This window comes from Wyeomyia smithii, chromosome 1, assembly GCF_029784165.1.
Source record: "Wyeomyia smithii strain HCP4-BCI-WySm-NY-G18 chromosome 1, ASM2978416v1, whole genome shotgun sequence".
In the NCBI taxonomy this organism is placed as follows: domain Eukaryota; kingdom Metazoa; phylum Arthropoda; class Insecta; order Diptera; family Culicidae; genus Wyeomyia; species Wyeomyia smithii.
In genome coordinates this window covers 109,940,263-109,960,900 of record NC_073694.1, presented here as the reverse complement: position 1 = coordinate 109,960,900, position 20,638 = coordinate 109,940,263, and the positions used below count along the sequence as shown (strand labels likewise).

General features: G+C 44.2%; 1 protein-coding gene across 14 annotated transcripts in view; it reads left to right on the top strand.

Annotated features, from left to right (window-relative positions):
• The window catches only part of LOC129734010 (myosin-10), a 540,672-nt gene that overhangs the window by 352,245 nt on the left and 167,789 nt on the right, over positions 1–20,638 (top strand). For 13 of the 14 annotated variants that reach the window (XR_008729759.1, XR_008729758.1, XM_055695702.1 and 10 more), the window contains 3 exons: positions 18,632–18,763; positions 18,819–18,961; positions 19,021–19,441. Coding sequence is in view for 11 of the 14 variants with exons in the window: in XM_055695702.1 (XP_055551677.1) it covers positions 18,632–18,763; positions 18,819–18,961; positions 19,021–19,441 (696 nt within the window). In the remaining 3 variants the exon portion in view is untranslated. Of the gene's footprint in view, positions 1–18,631; positions 18,764–18,818; positions 18,962–19,020; positions 19,442–19,535; positions 19,701–20,638 lie in introns of all 14 variants that reach the window. The other variant, XR_008729760.1, reaches the window with a different exon arrangement.

Sequence of the window (20,638 nt, the reverse complement as noted above, 5' to 3'; positions counted from 1 at the left end):
TTGATTTAATAGAACTTCTTCCCTCGCCACGTTTGATTTTGGGAGACTTCAACTCTCATGGCGTGGCTTGGGGTTCCCCATACAATGATAACCGCTCCTCTTTAATCTATAACCTTTGCGATGACTTCGACATGACTATTTTAAACAACGGTGAAATGACACGTATCCCGAAACCTCCAGCGCGCCCAAGCGCTTTGGATCTATCCTTATGTTCGACGTCGCTACGGTTGGATTGCACATGGAAGGTAATTCTTGATCCTCACGGTAGCGACCATTTGCCTATTCTTATTTCAATTAATAACGGGTCAACTCGCATGCGACCAATTGACATTCCGTATGACCTCACACGGAATGTCGATTGGAAGTTATACGGGGAAATGATTTCAAAAGCGGTCGAGTCGATTCAACATCATCCACCACTTGAAGAATACAACCTCCTCGCGGGCTTGATTCTCGACGCCGCGTTGCAAGCCCAAACGAAGAAATATCCCGGCGTAACGATCAAAGAACGGCCTCCCACTCCGTGGTGGGACCAAGAGTGCTCCGATGTCTACACGCAAAGATCCGACGCGTATCTGACCTTCCGGGATACAGACGATGCCGACGACTTTAAACGTTATTCGGAGCTTGATACCAAGTTTAAAAGCTTGACTAAGGCAAAGAAACGCGGATATTGGCGTCGGTTCGTAAACGAGACGTCGAGGGAGACATCAATGAGCACTCTTTGGAACACAGCCCGAAGAATGCGGAATCGCGTAACGGTCAACGAAAGCGAGGAGTCTTCAAGTAGGTGGATATTTGATTTTGCCAGGAAAGTATGTCCGGACTCTGTTCCTGAGCAAAACATTGTTCGCGATGCGTCTCCGGGCCACGACGCGATTGAATCACCTTTTACGATGGCAGAATTTTCAGTTGCCCTCCTGTCCTGTAACAATAACGCGCCTGGGTTAGATAGAATCAAATTCAACTTGTTGAAGAATCTACCCGGCAATGCCAAGAGGCGCTTGTTGAACTTGTTCAATAAGTTCCTGGAGGAAAATATTGTACCGCAGGATTGGAGGCAAGTGAAGGTGATCGCCATCCAAAAACCAGGGAAACCAGCTTCTGATCACAACTCTTATAGGCCGATTGCAATGCTATCCTGTATCCGGAAATTGATGGAAAAAATTATACTCCGTCGTTTAGACCATTGGGTCGAATCAAATGGTCTACTATCAGATACTCAATTTGGCTTCCGCCGTGCCAAAGGGACGAATGATTGTCTTGCGTTGCTTTCAACAGATATTCAGCTGGCGTATGCTCGCAAAGAACAAATGGCGTCTGCGTTCTTGGACATTAAGGGGGCTTTTGATTCCGTTTCTATTGACATTCTTTCGGGTAAACGACAAGGATTTTCTCCAATTTTGAACAATTTTTTGCACAATTTGTTGTCCGAAAAGCACATGCATTTTACGCACGGCGATTTGGCAACTTTTCGCATTAGCTACATGGGTCTTCCCCAGGGCTCATGTTTAAGCCCCCTTCTTTACAACTTTTATGTAAATGACATCGACGAATGTCTGGCAAACTCATGCACGATAAGACAACTTGCAGACGACAGTGTAATCTCTGTTACAGGAGCCAAAGCTGCCGATTTGCAAGGACCATTGCAAGATACCTTGGACAATTTGTCTGCTTGGGCTTTACAGCTAGGTATCGAATTCTCTCCGGAGAAGACTGAGATAGTAGTTTTTTCTAGGAAGCATGAACCTGCTCAGCTTCAAACACAATTAATGGGTAAAACGATTTCTCAGGTTTTGGTACACAAATATCTTGGTATCTGGTTCGACTCTAAAGGCACCTGGGGTTGTCACGTGAGGTATCTGATGAAAAAATGTCAACAAAGAGTGAATTTTCTTCGTACAATAACCGGACAATGGTGGGGAGCCCACCCAGGAGACCTTATAAGGCTTTACCAAACAACGATATTGTCTGTTATTGAATACGGGTGTTTCTGCTTCCGCTCCGCAGCAAACACACATTTGATCAAACTGGAGCGAATACAATATCGTTGTTTGCGTATCGCCTTAGGTTGCATGCAGTCTACCCATACGATGAGTTTGGAGGTCTTAGCTGGAGTACTACCATTGAAAAACCGCTTCTGGAGCCTGTCTTCTCGTATTCTTATCAAATGTGAGGTCTTGAACCGTCCCGTGATTGAAAATTTTGAAAGGTTAATCGAACTTAATTCTCAAACCCGTTTTATGACATTGTATTTCAATCACATGTCCCAAAATATTAACCCTTCTTCGAATATTCCAAATCGTGTCGACTTATCAAATACTTCTGATTCTACTGTGTTTTTCGATACATCCATGATAGAAGAAACTCGTGGAATCCCGGATCATTTACGCGTGCAGCAGATCCCCAAAATTTTTTCCAATAAATATCGAAACATCAACTGCGACAATATGTACTACACTGACGGATCACTTCTTGATGGGTCCACTGGCTTCGGTATCTTCAATAACAATTTAACCGTCTCCCATAAGCTCGATAATCCTGCTTCTGTTTACGTCGCAGAATTAGCTGCAATTCAGTACACCCTAGGGATTATCGAAAAAATGCCCACGGACCATTATTTCATCTTTACGGACAGTCTCAGTTCCATTGAGGCTCTCCGATCGATGAAAGATGTTAAGCACTCTCCGTATTTCCTGGGGAAAATACGGGAACATCTGAGTGCTTTATCCGAAAAATCGTATCAGATTACCTTAGCGTGGGTCCCTTCTCACTGCTCGATACCGGGTAATGAGAAAGCGGACTTTTTGGCTAAGGTGGGCGCAACAAACGGTGATATTTATGAAAGACCAATTGCCTTTAATGAATTTTTCGCATTTGTACGTCAGAATACGATCATCAGTTGGCAAAATTCTTGGACCAAGGGGGAACTGGGAAGGTGGTTACATTCCATAACCCCCAAGGTATCGACGAACCCGTGGTTCAAGGGGTTGGATGTAGGTCGGGATTTCATTTGCGTGATGTCCCGGCTTATGTCCAATCACTATAGATTTGACGCGCATCTCCGTCGTGTTGGGCTCGGGGAGAGTGGTATCTGTGCCTGTGGTGAAGGTTATCACGACATAGAGCACGTTGTTTGGTCATGCCCTGTACACCGTGACGCCAGGTCTAGATTAGTAGCTTCCCTGCTGTTCCTGTTCGTGATGTCTTGGCGAGCCGTGACCTATCCTACATGTCCCTTATATACGTTTTCCTGAAATCCATCCACGCCCCAGTTTAGTCCTATCCCCTTCCGCCTACATCCAACCAAACGACAAGAACACGTTAAGACCCCGGATCCGGAAACAGCAACTAGACCCGCACGATACTCTCAGGCCCCGAGGGAGACAACCCAATATGCCAGTCCGTAATATCTTGGCCCAGCAGCGGAACATATTCAATATGCTGCTTACCTATGGCGATGGAAAACCATCAAACAACAAATCAGTGCTTTTCATGCAAAACATTCTAGCTTAAGTTAGATTTAGTTTCAGCTCGTAGTCGGCAGCGAGGATAAAAAATTTGCTTTTAGTTATTAAGATACTTTAGAAAGTAAGCTACTAGATATAATTGGCGCCGTTAAACATTGAATTGTATTTGTGCCGTGTCAAATAAACTATAGATGAGGAAAAAAAAAATAAGGATAGATCCAAAGCGCTTGGGCGCGCTGGAGGTTTCGGGATACGTGTCATTTCACCGTTGTTCGAAATAGTCATGTCGAAGTCATCGCAAAGGTTATAGATTAAAGAGGAGCGGTTATCATTGTAGGGGGAACCCCAAGCCACACCATGAGAGTTGAAGTCTCCCAAAATCAAACGTGGCGAGGGAAGAAGTTCTATTAAATCAAAGAGCAACCGTTGCCCAACCTGTGCTCTGGGAGGAATATATATTGAGGCAATACAAAGCTCTTTACCTTGTATTGTCATTTGACATGCGACAACTTCGATGCCTGGAATCGAGGGGAGTTTGATACGATAGAAAGAATAGCACTTTTTAATCCCTAAAAGTACTCCTCCATATGGGGTGTCTCGATCAAGGCGAATAATATTAAAATCATGGAAGTTGAGATCAATATTTGAAGTAAGCCAAGTTTCACAAAGGGAAAATGCATCGCATTTGTTTCTATTTATTAAAACTTTAAATGAATCCATTTTTGGTAAAATACTTCTACAATTCCACTGTAAGACAGAGATAGAATCCTTCGTATACGCAGATGAATTAGGCATCGAAGGATACAATCGCTGCAAGGAGGGGCCATTGGGCAGTCAACTGCTTCAAAAATGATCTAACTGTTGGGAGGAATGCTGTAAGAAAAATTTTCATTGGATCGGGTACATTGAAAGTTTCAAAAATCCAGTCCACAATGTCAGAAAATTTCACTAATCCAGAGTTTGTTTCATCAACTGGGAGTGCAAAAGGAACAACTGGGGTTTTAGATGTTCCTGGCAGTGCTGGGAACTCCTTCTGGGACTTTAAATTTGCAAGCCCAGGAGGAGTTTGCTTCGGCTTTTCCGCAGCACTGTTTGGTTTGTTTGTAACTTTCATTTCACTTTGGGAAATCTTAGGAGCTTTTCGGGGAAGTTTAGGAGAGGAAATATTTTTCCTCTTTCTAGACGCCCCAGGATTGGCATAAGTTGTTCCCGCTGGTGAATCGTCAGAATCGGTTTCATCAGAGGACAACAGATCAAATGGGTTCGATGTTATGGTAGAAGTGGTCACGGCCTTCTTCAGCATCTCAGCGTAAGATCGCTTTGAACGCTCCTTAAGTAACCGCTTGATTTTATCTCTGCGCTGCATGTACACCGGGCATGTGGAGAGCTCATGCTGATTTTCCCCGCAGTGAATACATTTTTCAGCATTTACACTGCAAGAATCGTCCGCATGAGTTTCTCCACACTTGCTACATTGTGCCTTATTGCAGCAGTAGGCGGCTGTGTGGCCTAGCTGCTTGCAATTGGTGCAATTCATAACACGGGGTACATACAATCGCACAGGCAGACGAACCCGATCGATCGAGACGTGGCTAGGGAGAGCAGATCCGGCAAACGTAACACGAAACAAGTCTGACGGAGTGTACACTTTTGTGCCGTTGACAAGAGACACAGACCGCAATTGCTTGCAATCTATGATCTTTACTTTTACGTCGTGACACAAAGCATTTTTGAAGCAGCCAAAACCGCTTGCCAAGATACACTCGACCGACAGACTCGAATCGGTTATGACACCGTCGATCTCCACGTCTCGTGCGGGTATTTAAACGCGATACTCGCGTGTGAAAAGCTCGGAGCGAGCAATAGCGTTGGCCTGTTCCAGGTCGCTGACCACGACACGGAGCTTATTGGGTCTGACCTTGGAGATTTCGGTCACGGCCTTGTACCCCTCCGTCAGGTCTTTCGAAATCTGCAGGATGTTTAACGGTTTCGATTTCGGTCCTGCTTTTGGCCGAAAGAAAACAGTAAAGCTGCACTGAGATCCGTCCGGGTAAAGCCTGGGGCGAGGGGGGACTGGAGAATTAACAGAGGAAGGGTTGGCAGGAAGGACAGGGTCGGAGGGGTTCGGGGATGGTGGCACGGGAGGCGAGGGATCTACATCCATCGCGCTAAATCTAGCGCACTAGCGCCGACAGAACACGTACCTCTTTACTTCTCCTTTCAGCAGGGTTGTTTGTCCGAACGGTCGAAGCTGCAGCCGTTACAGCCAGCAGCACCAATACAGCAGCTCCAAACAGCCACCAGCAGCGAGCCGGGTGTGTGATCACTCAGCACAGCGACACAACTCGCTGTCAACTGTTGGCTTCTTCTTTTTCCTCCTTTGTGTTGAAATTCTCGTCCACTGCTGTAGCATAAATCACTTAGCAGCCAAATCGGCTTACGCACCAGCAAACAGCCACGATGCGAAACAGTTGCACAAAGGCGGGCGACCTTGAACCTTCACTCGACCAGGCAAACAATGCCAAAACTTGCTCGCGCGTCTTTTGTTTTATATTCTATCGGAGCGATCACCAAACACATCCGATACTGATGCGTGTTCGGCACAGAATGCGGTAGTCGATTACTAACCGCCATTTCCGCTTGCCGGAAGCATCCAATTTCTTGGGTACTATCCATACGGGTGATGTCCAAGGGCTACTTGAATGTCGAATAATCCCTTGTTCCAAAAGTTTGGCAATTTGACGTTCAACCTCCTCTCTATGGCAGAATGGGTAGCGATATGACTTCGTATGTATTGGCAAGTCATCTTTCGTTTTAATTGAATGCTTTATAGCATTGGTGAATGAAAGTTTATTGCCTGCCATGAAAAATATTTCTTCGTGCTGTGATATGATTTTTAAAAGTTTTGATTTTACTTCAGCATTCAGATGGTCAATTCTGAGTTGCTCTCTCAATTTATTATTTAAGGGTAAACCATGCATGGACATGGCGGGTGTTCCAATTTCGAAATTATTTATTTCTGGTTCAAGCATACCAGAATTTAAATTTATTTTGCACGATTCGTTCGAATAATTTGAAATTAATGCTTTAGCGTATCCATTCTCGGCTGTGTACAGCCCGGAGAGGGTAAAAACATCTGAAGTGATACTAACATTATTCTCGACGTAAAAATCTCCGGTTACATTAGTTGGGAGATCTATAAATTTTGTCTCATGTGCATTTAGGTACACTGACTTGACGTCGGGGTACTTGCGCTTCATTTCTATTGTAACGTAGGGAAATTTCAATTTGTTGCTAGAAGTGATTATGTCTGCTTTTAGGTTCTTAAGTGATTCGTACCCTATAAGCCCGTCGAAAAACGGATGGAAGTCGAAGATCAGAAATGTTTGTTTAGTGGTGTTAGGTATTTTTGGGAAAGGATTAAATTCTACGAACCTATTGATTATGTGTGAACCTCTGACATTTCTTACCGTAGTGGGAGTGGTGTGTCTGCAATTTTCTAAATTAACATGTTTTTCAGATAGGTAATTTCGATTACTTCCTGAGTCAATTAGAAGATTTAAATCGCCTTTGTTCGTTTTCAATGTAATATATAGGATGAAATTATTTATGTCATTCCCGCTGATCCGTCTGCCAGTTGAAAATTTAAGTCATCGACGTTTTGTTGGTCGTTTTGTTGCGTCTCGCGTTCCTCGTTTTCTGCTGTTGACTCATGTGTCTCGTTTGTCTGATCAATTTGAACTGCGAGATGCGGCTGTACTGCGAGATCGTTTTCGAAATATTGTTCGGGGTAGTAATAGTAATTGTGTGACGTCACACCCGCGCAAAAAATACCTTATGTTCCGTCACGCAGAATACGGTGCATTTCAGCTTAGTCCGAAAGACAGTGAGCCTTCCGTTGAAAGAAATGAAAAACAGTGTAGAACCGGGACACGGCCGCCTGCCGTTGTCCCCTACAACAAGATCATTTGTAAAGAAAGCAGGAAAGATCTTGAAGAAAGACCGCGAACGGTTCTGCTATGCAAGCGTTGGCGTTAGCACTTTGCCGTCCGCGATAAATAGTCACCAAAGCCACCGAGGCATTGAATAGACAAAAATAAAGAACTCGACAAACGGTAGCGTCGCTCAGCGTCGCCCATGCTCACGCGCGGGTTCTTTGCGCTCACGCTAGCGCACGTGCTATGGCGCTCTCAATCAGAATGCCCAAAATGTACTAAATGTTAAGCACAAGAAAGAGACAGGCCAAGAAATGCCATAGGCTAGTATAGAACAGCTAGGTATGTGGTAACCGGATCGAAGGGGAAAAGCCTTTCGCTCTGAGTGACCTGCAGGGTATATTTAAGCAGTGATGTACAAAATAAAAGTTAATCATCATCAGCTCTAATCTGGTGTTTTAATTCCGCGCCTAATGCGCGTACAGGGATACCTAGAAGAATAAGTCCCTGGTAGAATATACCCTACAATTGTTATCAAAAGGGTACTGTGGATAATTGTTATAATCGAATGGTTCGTGTTCCATGTGGAAATTGGGTCTATTCATGTAGTTGATTCCTCTCGATCTTATAGATTGATCGACTTCCATTGGCACGGGTTTTGGCTGGAAAGCCTGCCTTGGGGCGAACACATTTTGAGTGTTTGTGGGTTGCTGCCTAAACTGGTAGTTTTGGAAGTAGGGTTTCGGTTGGTAAGGGTTTTGTTGTTGCGGAAAATTTGATTGGTATGGGGTTTGGAATTTCTGTTGGTATGGCTGTTGGGCGAACTTTGGTTGTTGTGGAAATCTTTGTAGTGGGATTTTGGTTGTTGCAGAAATTTTTGTTGATATGGTGGTTGTTGGAATCTCAGCTGATAAAATTGGTGAAGGGGTTTTTGCTGATAGGGTTGTTGTGGTAATTTTGGGAATGGTATTGGTTGCATAAATGGTTTTGGTGGTAAAAGTGGGTACTTGTTTTGAGGGGGTTCAATTGGTATAGGTGGTGGACGGTGTGTATTCCTCCCGTACGTAATATTATTTTCATCTAGACAGATTCTTAATGCGTCTTTTAGATTTTCGGCGATTGTGCCCGAATTATGTGGCTTGGAGGATCCATCAGTTCTCCCAGAAAAACTTTCAACCCTAATTCTTGATAGAACATTTTCTTAGCTTTTCTAACATCCGGGTTTTGCTCGTTTGAATTGAGAAGGTCAATTAATAAGGATAAATAGTAAGATATATTTCCGTATAATTCTTCAGCAGTGCCAACTTGTTTTATTTTTAGAAGATCTTTTGTGAGAGACGATTCATCTCTCTTATCGTCAAAATGTGTGATGAGAGTGCTTTTAATCTCCTCCCAGTTTATTTCGGTGCCATACAGTTCCAAAACTGCATCGGCATCTCCAGTTATTTTTCCACGAACTGCTTGCATCCAGACATCGTAAGTGGGTGTATTCTCCACTTGTCTGAACGCCGGTATAATATTGTCGATTGATTTAATAAAACTATTTAGTTTCACGACATCACCTGTGAAGCTGGGAATGTCTCTGAGAATCTGTGGTGTTTGCATCGACTGTAAAATCAGATCGATACGAGAAATAGAACTCTCGCTTGGATCTCTAGGGTGTTCTCTAGTTTGAAGTTGCAGATCGGAGATCTGTTCTTCTTTTTCGCTTAGCTGCAACAAAAGTTGCTGTAGCTGCATGGTTTGCTCTGTTATTTGAGCTTTTAGCACTTCATTCTCGGCAGTGACGAGATCTCTGTTGCCGTCGTATTGAGCCATTTTGTTGAATATTATACGTTCGATTAGATTATTCGAAGATTTAAAATTCTTTAACACTTTTTGAGGATGATTATTGATATTCACTTCTTAATAAACTAAACTTCCTTAATTACTAGTATTCACTTTTTAAAATTCACTTCTTACCCTTTTTATGTTAGCTTTATTATTGCTACTCACTTCTTAAATTTATTTTCTAGTTTTCTGCTTATATTATTACTCACCGTTATCGTATTCCGCGATCCGATGAGCGAGCTGTTGATCCGTTTTCCGAATAGGTCCGTTTTAGTGCTGTCCTCCTCCCGATATTCCCTCGAGTGCTGCTTCCGGTAAGAATTCCTTGGACTCCACACGAACCACTGATATTCCTTTAGCGGCGGTTGCAAGCGCGAATATATATATATATATAAAACTAGAAATTAAACCATTCATGAAACCATTGAAAGAATTCAGCATTTTCAAAAAAAAAAAACAACACAAGTATTGAAAAATAAAACACACCTCGACATATTGGAGAAGGTCGATATGCCAAATGTACCAATTTACACTAGAAAACCCCGAATTAATCCACCTAGCGGCGAGACCCAGCCTTTCTCATTCAAACGTATTATTTGTTAAAATAGATTTTCACCAACACATAGAAAATACTCTTTGATAACTTCTGCTGGATTTATTATTCATTCTAAACAACAAATTTTGGTAGCCAACAGCACAACTATACCGAACATTTAAAATATAACATTCACACACATCTGAACATACATTAACACATACATTAACACATACACATGCAAATAACACTCAATTCTTTCAAATATACGATACAATCGGTTTTGATCGTGGTATAATCGATTTGTACTCATATACTGCGTATAAATATTTAGATTGTTTATGTCAACTCTAGTCAGTGGATTTCAAATAATGTATAATCAAATGTTGTTCCTTATACAGTAAAGTCTTTTATTACACGGTTTCATTTTACACGGTTCTCTTCTACGACTATTTTCCAAATAACGCGATTTTTTTTACGTCGTTTTCTCAAATAACGCGGTTTTATTTTACACGGTTTTTTTTGCACGATTTTTCGTCTTCGCGTTAAATTGTTACAGTAAGTAACAGTAACGGTAACAGACTATAGTAGGCTGTTTTTACACAGTTTCATTTTTACACGGTTTTATTTTACACGGTTCTTTTTTACGACGTTTTTCCAAATAACGCGTTTTTTTATGACGTTTTTCCGGTTTTTTTACACGTTTTTTTTGCACGGTATGTAAAATCGTGTAAAAAAACATTACTGTACATTAATTTGAATGATCTTATCAGTGAAAATGAGATTCTTTAACGCAGTTGATATTACTGATCATTTCTGAGGGGCATCCAATGAATGGCCAATCAATATGGGTTCTTGAAACGTGGTTTCTACTTAGTGGCCAGAATCCGACCTCAAACCCCATTTTTAATGTGGATGACCACTTCTGGTTGCCTGATAATCATAAAATCCATCATAAAATCCATCATAAAATTTCCGAACTGCCTAATCTGGGTATTTAGATGGCGAAGATGGCGACAGATTCCGATCAACAGCCTAAAGTGACAAATATCATCCAATACGATTTGAGGAAGCGGTATGATACTCGGAGGCCAGAAATCATCTTAGGATGCCATTTCAAATTTCTAGACAGTAGCTTCCAGTTTCTGGAAACCAGTTTTAAAGGGACATACATTACCCATTGTGAGTTTGTCAGTACCCGGGATGATGCTCAGAGGTCAGGAATCAACTCCATACTTCATTTTGAACTTCCGGTTTCTGGAAAACATCCTTCAATTGCCAAATACAATCCAAAAGAGGTATATCAACTCTTTGGATTTTAGAATATTGATGTAGTATTTAAAGGAATAATTGGAGCATTGTATTCGAAATTTGACGTAATATTTGTACAAAATAAATAGTCTTTCTATCATAATGACTCTTAATTTCGAACTTTGATCAAAGCAGCTAGCTTTAAACAGCCTTTGGGTTTTGTTTTTTGTAAGTTTGCGGAACAACCTGTTCGTTCGACACTTGTTTTCTTTAAATAAGTTGTGTAAGTAATCTTTGAGAGAATAGACTTTCAATATTTTTACAATTTAACACATAATGATTAGAATAAAATTCCGAGTACATTCAATGTCAAACTGAGAAAAAATGAAAAATTATAGCTTTTTAACCATTCCTGTGAATTTTTTTTTTCTAGGGCAATTATTGTGAGCTTTAGAGCAGCATTGTTTTCGATTTTGTCAACCAGTGTTATAATATAATGAATTGGGTACCAATAAAGCACTTAAACCTTTAACTTAAAATTAAGATTGTTGAAATCAGTGCAGCCATTTTGGCAAAACGAGTGAATTGAAAAAGTTTTCTGAACACGTTTCTTTTCAAAAGCGTTGAACTACATGTTCAATCATCATAAAACTTGTTAGTTAGAGGTTTTGAAGACAATCCGTTCATTTGATATCTATTTTGTTCAAATCGGTTGTGTAGTGTCTGAGATAATTGAGTTTCATAACTTTTAATGTTGATACATAACAGACAAAGTTACAGTCCAATTATAATAAAACTCAATGTGGTCTTATCAGACGACTAGACCTTTCTTTTGCAACTCATTTCGTGAAAGTCGGTCCATCCATCTCTGAGAAAAGTGGGTGAGTTCAAGCAGTCTTAGAAACATGTTTCTTTTCATAGCCTGATTTAACATTATTATACATAACGGACAAAGTTAAAGTCCAATAAAATTCAATAGGGTCTTCTAGAGCAACTAGACCTTTCATTTGACACTAATTTTGTGAAAATCGGTCAGATATCTCTGAGAAAAGTGAGACATGTGGTTTAAAAGTTATGCAAAAAACGTGTTTTAAAGAGTGTTCAACTTTAAAACACGTTTTTTGCATAACTTTTAAACCACATGTCCAGTCATTATAAAATTATTTCAGGAATGGTTCACAAAACAAGCACGTTCTTTTGATACCAATTTTGTTCAAATTGGTTGTGAAGTTTCTGAGTTGATGAGGTTTTGTGATTTTCACATTTTATAACCTCGAAACCAAAAATCCGATTACAATAAAATTGAATAGGGTCTCAAAGGACATCAGGACCTTTCATTTGCAATTAATTTCATTTGAATCGGTCCAGCCATCTCTGTGAAAAGTGAGTGAGAATAAAAATCTGCACATACACACACCCATACACACACACACACACACAGAGCTGCATGCCACCACGGGTCGACGTGTGGCGATCGTCGAGGGCGCTCAATACAGGTGTGACCACTCACAGTACCGAACAGTCCCGGACCAGCAGCGGGAGGTCGCCTAGGGGTGGTGAGCGTCGGACCAGGGACAGTCGACTCCTCGCAAAAGCCACAATCACCCGGAAGCACCTCTGACGGAGCGAATAGAGCCGCTCCCAACACCCAAAAGCACTAACTCGCCCATCGGGACTGATGCCAGTAAGGTCCCGATTATGGAAACTGGCAGCGTAGTGAACGGATATAAGCTGGATTTCGGAATGGTACCGCGTCCTCGGGATGGCACCTGCATCGAGCTCCCTTAGTAAAGTCGTGTGACAACGGCTTGAAATGGCGAGGTGGTACCCGGTGCAGGGGTCTCCGTCTCATAAAACCTGGCAGGCCTTCCAGTACGTTCCGAGTCTATTGCCTGGTGGGAATCAGGCAGGAGTAGGATCAGATGGTTGTTCCTGACTTGCGCCGGTCGGTGGAGTCATAGTTGCCCATAAGGCGCTATGACTGCTTACCCTAGCCATGACCTCACAGCTTCGGCATAGACCACCATGGGACCACATAGGCGACTACTCCACCATGGACAAGGATAGCGGCTGGAAGGGGGACCCATTTAACATCAAGATGAACACATTCAAAACGAAAGAGACGAGTGCGGAGGGATTACAAAATCCCTTCGCACGAGGTGGCATCCAGCGGTCTCCGCAGAAGAAGGCGGAGACGGATGCGGCGAAGTCTGGAGGTGGAAAAACGGCGAATCCGTCGGTGTCCACACCAGACATCTCGGTAGGCGGTCCCTTGCTAGTCAAGGCCGTCGAAAGGTGTGTGGACACGCGGCCAAGAGTGGCGGCGCTGTCTGAACAACTCGATGCCATAATCGAGTTCTTGGCGAACAGGCGAAACGTCGCTGGCGACCTGAAGCAGAGCCTCCTCCTGCTTCGGAGCACCATTGATGAAGCCAGAAAGGAGCACGAAGAACTCGTAGGTTGGGTGAAGGCGGCCGAAAAAGCGGCCAGGACCGGAAGGGCGACTGCATCTAAAGAGGTGCAGACAGACGCCCCCTCGTTCGCGTCGGTCTGCTCCACGGGGCAGGTCGCTAAGCGAACGAGGCAGTCCCCGGAGGAAACGGCCCCCGGGAACACCAAGAAACGATTGGTCGTGCTACTCCCACGGGAAAACACGCCAACCGGTTCAAGGTCCACCGCGGAAAAGGCACAGGTGGAGGCTACGGGCTACCCTTGGACTACCGTAGAGGGTAGGAAGCGTCGGGAAGGCGCGACGCGACCTGACGGCGGAGCGGCCAGAGGACCAAAAAAGGTCAAAAAGGCGTGGAGTAGGGGTGATGCCCTCATACTCAAGACGGATGGGTCGAAGTACTCAGAAGTCTTGAAGAAGATGAGGGGGGAAACCCAGCTCAAAGATCTGGGGGCGGATGTGCGGAGTATCCGCCGATCTCGCACTGGCGAGATGATACTTGAGCTCCGGAAGGACGCCAAGAACAAGGGGGCTACCTACAAAACGGTAGCTGAAAAGGTCCTAGGGAAAGAGGTGCAAGTGCGGGCACTCACCTCAGAAGTGACTCTCCAGCTTAAAAACCTGGACGAAATCACTGAGGGGTGCGACATTGCACAAGCCCTAAAAGCGAAGTGCGGGGTGGAGGTGGCTAAGGAGTCAATCCGCCTCCGCAAAGGTCCGGCGGGGACCCAGGTAGCTACCTTCCGACTTCCGTCGGCAGACGCTAACCTGGCCCTGAAAGAGGGCAAGTTGAAGGTCGGCTGGTCTGTATGTCCTCTGGGCATACTACAGCAACCAGACATTTGCTTCCGGTGCTTCGAGGGCGGACATAAGTCCTGGACCTGCAAGGGGCCCGATAGGAGCTGTGCAGGCGATGTGGAGGTGCAGGCCATGAAGCAAAGGACTGTGGGGAGCCTCCCAAGTGCATGGTATGTTCCGGGAAACGGGACGCCAAACACTTTATGGGAGGCTCCAGGTGCCCAGCCGGTAAGCCGGCTGCGAAACCAAGGGCGTAAGGGTGACTCAACTGAACCTGAACCATTGCTTCGCGGCTCAGCAGCTTCTACACCAAGCAGCCACTGAATCGTTGTCGGACATCGCCATCATATCGGATCCCTACCGCATCCCTCCCGGAAACGGTAACTGGGTTGCGGATAGGTCCAGTTTGGCGGCCATATGTACGACGAGCAAGTTCCCGGTTCAGGAAGTTGTCTCAACCTCAGAAGAAGGGTACGTAGTTGCTAAGGTGAACGGAGTGTTCTACTGCAGTTGCTATGCTCCACCACGTTGGTCTACCGAAAGGTTCACCCAGATGGTCGACATCCTATCCATGGAGCTAACGGGCCTAACGCCGTTGGTGGTGGCGGGCGACTTCAACGCTTGGGCTGTTGAGTGGGGAAGTCGCTTCACGAACCAGAGGGTCCAGATCCTGTTGGGGGCTTTGGCAAAGCTCAACCTAGATCTGGCCAACGTTGGGAACAAAAGTACATTTAGCAGAAATGGTGCGGAGTCGATCATCGACGTGACGTTCTCCAGCCCAGGACTGATCAAGAACTGGAGGGTAGACGATGGCTACACTAATAGCGACCACCAGGCGGTCTGTTATAGTGTAGACAACAACGAGAGGCGGCAAGCGACAGGTAGAGCCAACACTCCGACCGTTCGCGGGTGGAAGACATCGCACTTTGATGCCGAGGTATTCGAAGAGGCAATGAGAAGGGAGCGCGAAGGGGGCAGTTGGCTCCGCCCGACTGCTGACCAACTAGTTGCTATGCTATCGCGGGCATGCGACGCCACCATGCCTAGGACTCGCCAACCTAGGAATGGAAAGCCACCGGTTTACTGGTGGACGGACGCGATAGCCGACCTTCGCAGTGCGTGCCTCCGTGCAAGACGGAGGATGCAGCGTACGCGAAACGAAGAAGAGAGGACAGAGCGCCGCGCAGCATTCAGTTCGGCAAGATCGATGCTAAAGAGTGCGATAAAGGCCAGCAAGAGGGCCGGCTTCGATAGGCTATGTGCGAGTGCCAATACAAATCCGTGAGGTGACGCCTACAGGATCGTAATGGCCAAGACTGAAGGCGCGCTGGCGCCTGCAGAGCGATCACCAGCGATGCTGGAGCGTATCATCGAGGGACTCTTTCCACGCCACGAGCCAAGTCCTTGGCCTCCGGCGGTCGAGTCTCACGTCCGACGTTCCAGTATCTCAGACATAGACCAGGGATGGTCGGCCAACCTGCCGAGCATCCAATCCGTGAGCGACGAAAACCGTGTCGAGGCAGGGAAGGAGGCAAGGGTTACGAATGAGGAACTCATCGTGATCGCCAAATCCCTAAAGGTGAGCAAGGCACTGGGACCGGATGGTATCCCTAACCTGGCGATCAGGCTGGCGATAAAAACGGCCCCCGGGCTGTTCAGGGCAGTCATGCAGAGGTGCCTGGATGACTGTCTCTTTCCGGACAGGTGGAAGCGGCAGAGACTGGTCTTACTTCCGAAGGCTGAGAAACCGCCAGGGGACCCATCGGCATATAGGCCTATCTGCCTGCTGGACACCGCGGGCAAGGTGCTTGAGAGGATTATCCTCAACAGACTGGTGATACACGGAGAGTATACACGGTCTGGCAAGTAACCAGTTCGGCTTCCGGAAGGGCAGGTCCACGCTGGACGCAATCTCTTCCGTCATCAAGACGGCGGAGGTAGCAATCCAGCGCAAGAGAAGGGGAATACGCTACTGCGCAATCGTCACGCTCGACGTGAAGAATGCGTTCAATAGTGCCAGTTGGGACTCCATAGCGCTCGCGCTCAGGAGCATCCATGTACCGGTGTCGCTGTACAAGATTCTGGAAAATTATTTCCAGAATCGAGTACTTGTTTACGACACGGAGGAGGGTCAGAAGTGCGTCCCAATTACCGCAGGAGTTCCGCAAGGTTCTATCCTGGGCCCGGTGTTGTGGAATGTCATGTATGACGGAGTGTTGAAACTCAAGTTCCCTGTAGGGGTTGTCATCGTCGGCTTTGCAGACGACATAACGCTGGAGGTTTACGGCGAGTCTATCGAGGAGGTCGAGTTGACGACCGCGCACTGTATACGCAGGGTCGAGGACTGGATGCGCTCCAGGAAACTGGAGCTCGCGCATCATTAGACGGAGGTCACGGTTGTGAACAACCGTAAATCGGAGCAACAGGCGGTGGTCAAAGTCGGAGACTGCACCATCACCTCGAAGCGATCCCTGAAGCTCTTGGGGGTTATGGTGGACGACAAGCTCACGTTCGGGAGTCACGTCGACTATGCCTGTAAGAGGGCCTCATCGGCTATTGCAGCACTATCTCGTATGATGTCCCATAGCTCAGCGGTTTATGGCAGCAAGCGAAGACTTCTTGCCAGCGTGGTTTCGTCCATACTTAGGTATGGTGGGCCAGTGTGGTCCAGAGCGCTAGGTACTAACAGTTACCGAGGTAAACTGGAAAGTACCTACAGGCTCATGTGCCTGAGAGTTGCGAGTGCGTATCGTACGGTGTCATACGATGCAATCTGTGTCTTGTCCGGCATGATGCCTATCAGCATCGCCATCAAGGAGGACAGAGAGTGTTTCGACCAACGTGACACAAGGGGCATACGAGGTACCAGAAGGTCATTCTGGATGCTCCGCTGGCAGCGGGAATGGTCCAACTCCACAAAGGGCAGATGGACGCACCGACTCATACCGGAGATATCCGGCTGGGTCGGGAGACGACATGGTGAAGTGAACTTCCACCTGACACAAATCCTGTCAGGTCATGGTTGTTTCAGGCAATATCTCACAGGTTTGGACACGCGGTGTCCCCCATGTGTCCCGAGTGCGTGGAGGAGGAGGAGACTGCGGAGCATGTCTTTTTCGTACGCCCCCGTTTCGTAAGAGCAAGGAGCAACATGATGGCTGTGAGCGGGCCTGGCACTACTCCGGACAATCTAGTCCGGAGGATGTGCGACGACCCGAACATCTGGAACGCGGTCTGTGCGGCCGCCTCTCAGATTGTCCTGGAGCTGCAACGTGTGTGGCGGGTCAACCACCAACACGCCAGTGGTAGTTAATTACCAGTCTCCAGGTAGTTAGCTAGGAGGTTATAAGAGTAAAGAGGCTGCATCACGCACAAAAGCCACTCCCCGACGCAATACTTAACCGTCGTTCCGGGAAGACCAGGGCTGGAGACTGGAGGGGTTTTAGTGGGTCGGGACAGGGATCAGTAGGTGTCTGGGCGAGTGTAACTACCCCAGCATCTCTCCCCTAGTCTCATCCCCACACCCTGAGTTCTCTTCTCAGGTGTCTGTTTGCAGATTTCCCCGCCACCTTTAAAAAAAAACACACACACACACACAAAAAATACTCAGCTCGTCGAGCTGAGTCGAGTCATATGTGCCATTCGGCCCTTTGGAGCACTTTCATACTTTGGTTTTGCAAGTGAATGCTATACCTTTCTAGGAGAAAGGCATGAATGCGAGAACTGCTGAAGTGACCTAGTGTAGGTTATAGGTCTTGTTAAGTGTAACATTCGCTTATACTAGAAATTTTCCAAACACCCCTAAATCTGAAGTTATGGTCAAAATACGGTTTTTTGGACCCCAGTGCATACAATTGCGTGAATTTTGAAAAATTGCGTTAAAAAGTCTAAACAATTAGATTTAAACTCAAATAACTCAACATGTTTCAGTGATATAAGTACAATATGTATATATTTTGAAAGCTCTGTTTACCTCCTTTCCAAAACTGCTAAACAATTGAAAATCGGTCCGGAAATGACTGAGTTGAAAAAACTTGTATGCACTGAGGTCCAAAAACCCATATTTTGACCCTAACTTCAGATTCTGGGGGTGTTTGGAAAATTTCTAGTATGAGCGAATGTTACTCTCAACATGTCCTACAACCTACACTAGGTCCCGTTAGAAGTTATAAATCGCTGTAGCACAGTGTTATCATTTAGTGTTATACGCTCGAAAATTTTGTTACTGTTCCGTCGACTTTCATATTAGTAGCCATTAGGACATGTTATTTAAGGTCTGTTGGCAGTAGTCAATAAATCAATAAATAATTTAAGGAAGTTGAAGAATAAACACGTTAAAATTTTCTTTTGTTTCGTACTTCAGGTGAACCAAGTTACTATGGAAAATGATAGCGCTGTGAAAAATGATAGAATCATCGCTTTGGAAAAAAACTTAGAAGAAACCACACGAGCTTTCAAAGAAGTTTCGTTATTGTTGGAAAACAACATAAAAAAGGTAGGTTTTCGTATACCGTTACCATATGAAAAACTATTTACATGTTTACAATTAGGTAAATGATCTTCATCAAGAGAATCGTTATCTGCAACAAAACATATTGGAGCTTCAAGAGCAACTAGATGCAAAAATGTTGAACATTACGGAGTTACAGGTGAAGAATAATGAGTTTGAAACTGTTAAAACTCAATACACTTTGTAAATATAATTGTTTTCTAATCATAGTTACATGATATAATATGAAATAATTATTGTAGAGAAAAACGAACTAACATTGAAAATACGCAACATTTTAAAGAATTGGAAGGTAAAATTCTGAGTCAAGCAGCAATTATTATTAAGTGTAGTGATAAAGAAACAAAACTTTTAAAACTGAATGCTGAGTTGAGTACATTGAATGCAAAGTTTTTGAATGAATTGTCGCTGCATAAATCGAAAACTCTTGCCCTGATGCTTGACAACGATTCTGCAAAAGCAAATCAGCTAGAATATGAATGTAGTATTCGAAAATTAAAGAAAGATCTTGAATTAGAGCAGAAACACCGTTATGGTGAACGGCTTTTAATGGCGAAACATTTGGCTGCGAAATCGAAGAAAATTTACATTCTTCAAAACAAACTTGATCAATTGCATGCGGAAGCAGTAGTTCACAAGAAGAAAAATCTGTTGCAGGTTAAGGTAAGCAATTCAACATTTATACTTGAGCAAGTCCACGCTACTTCGCAAATCAATTTTGATCGACCATTTCCAATTTCTCTGAAACTTTGCACAGTTGTTTACAGTTGATAAAGAGATCAGTCTATACTATCAGTTCTTCATGTAGACTCACGACTGTTGTTTCAAAAGGGACTATCCAAAAATGTGACTGATGAATGAAATATTTTGTATCAGAAAAACGACTTGTTTGATTGAAATGGTGTCTTCAGCAAAGTTGTAGGTAATAAAATTGCAATTCTAAATAAAATATATACACTGCAGAAAATTTTTTTCTGGGCCAAATTTTCAAGCTTAGCTTAGTTTTGACTGTACATATCAATGGTTGCTACTTCGTGATGGGTTCGAGCCACACTCAAGATGCACAATGAATCAACTGAAAGAACGACTGGGAGTGGTAATTCCTTCTCACTGCGCATCATTCAATGACCCGATTTTTTATAGACCAATAACGGCGCCGGCCACGTCCTTACAGTCAGGTGGGGATATCGTAGGTTACGGGCAACCCCGGCACAATTTAAAAGTTTTTCATTTTGCAGTCAAATGATGCCAAATATGATTAAGTTTTATTTCACAAAGATTTGTTTCGAAATTCACAAAAAAAAACTGAGTTATAAGCTGATGTGTCTTTGAAATTCAAATCAAAAACATGCTTTAAAGATAGTAAAAAAGAGATTTCAACTTACTCATAGTTTTCTTTGAAGTTATAGAGGTAGTTTCAAACGCCCACTTTTCAATCCCGTTTTTCTTGAAACTATGCTTTTCAAGTTGTGCCAGTGCCACACGAATCCAACAATAAGGAAGGAATGATAGAATGTAGTCTTTGCTTTGTTAGAGCGAGTACACCTCTGCATCCCTCCAAAGACCACGGAAGGGAGTTTTGTTAGTGGAGTGGGTTTTTGAACAGGATTCACTTTGTTAAGTCTTATGATCATAATTTAATTGGATTAATGTAACAATATAGATATGATCAGATCATTTACCTATAACGTGAGAATAATAAAGATGAATTCTAAAATACAATGAAAAGTACTATAGTATGTAAAGAAGATCTCGGTTGGCTGTCTTGCATAGCTGAAATATTCAAATTTATAACGCAGAAAAAATTAAATATTAAAAATAGATTCGAAAAACATATGACACATTCCTAGCTTTTCTACG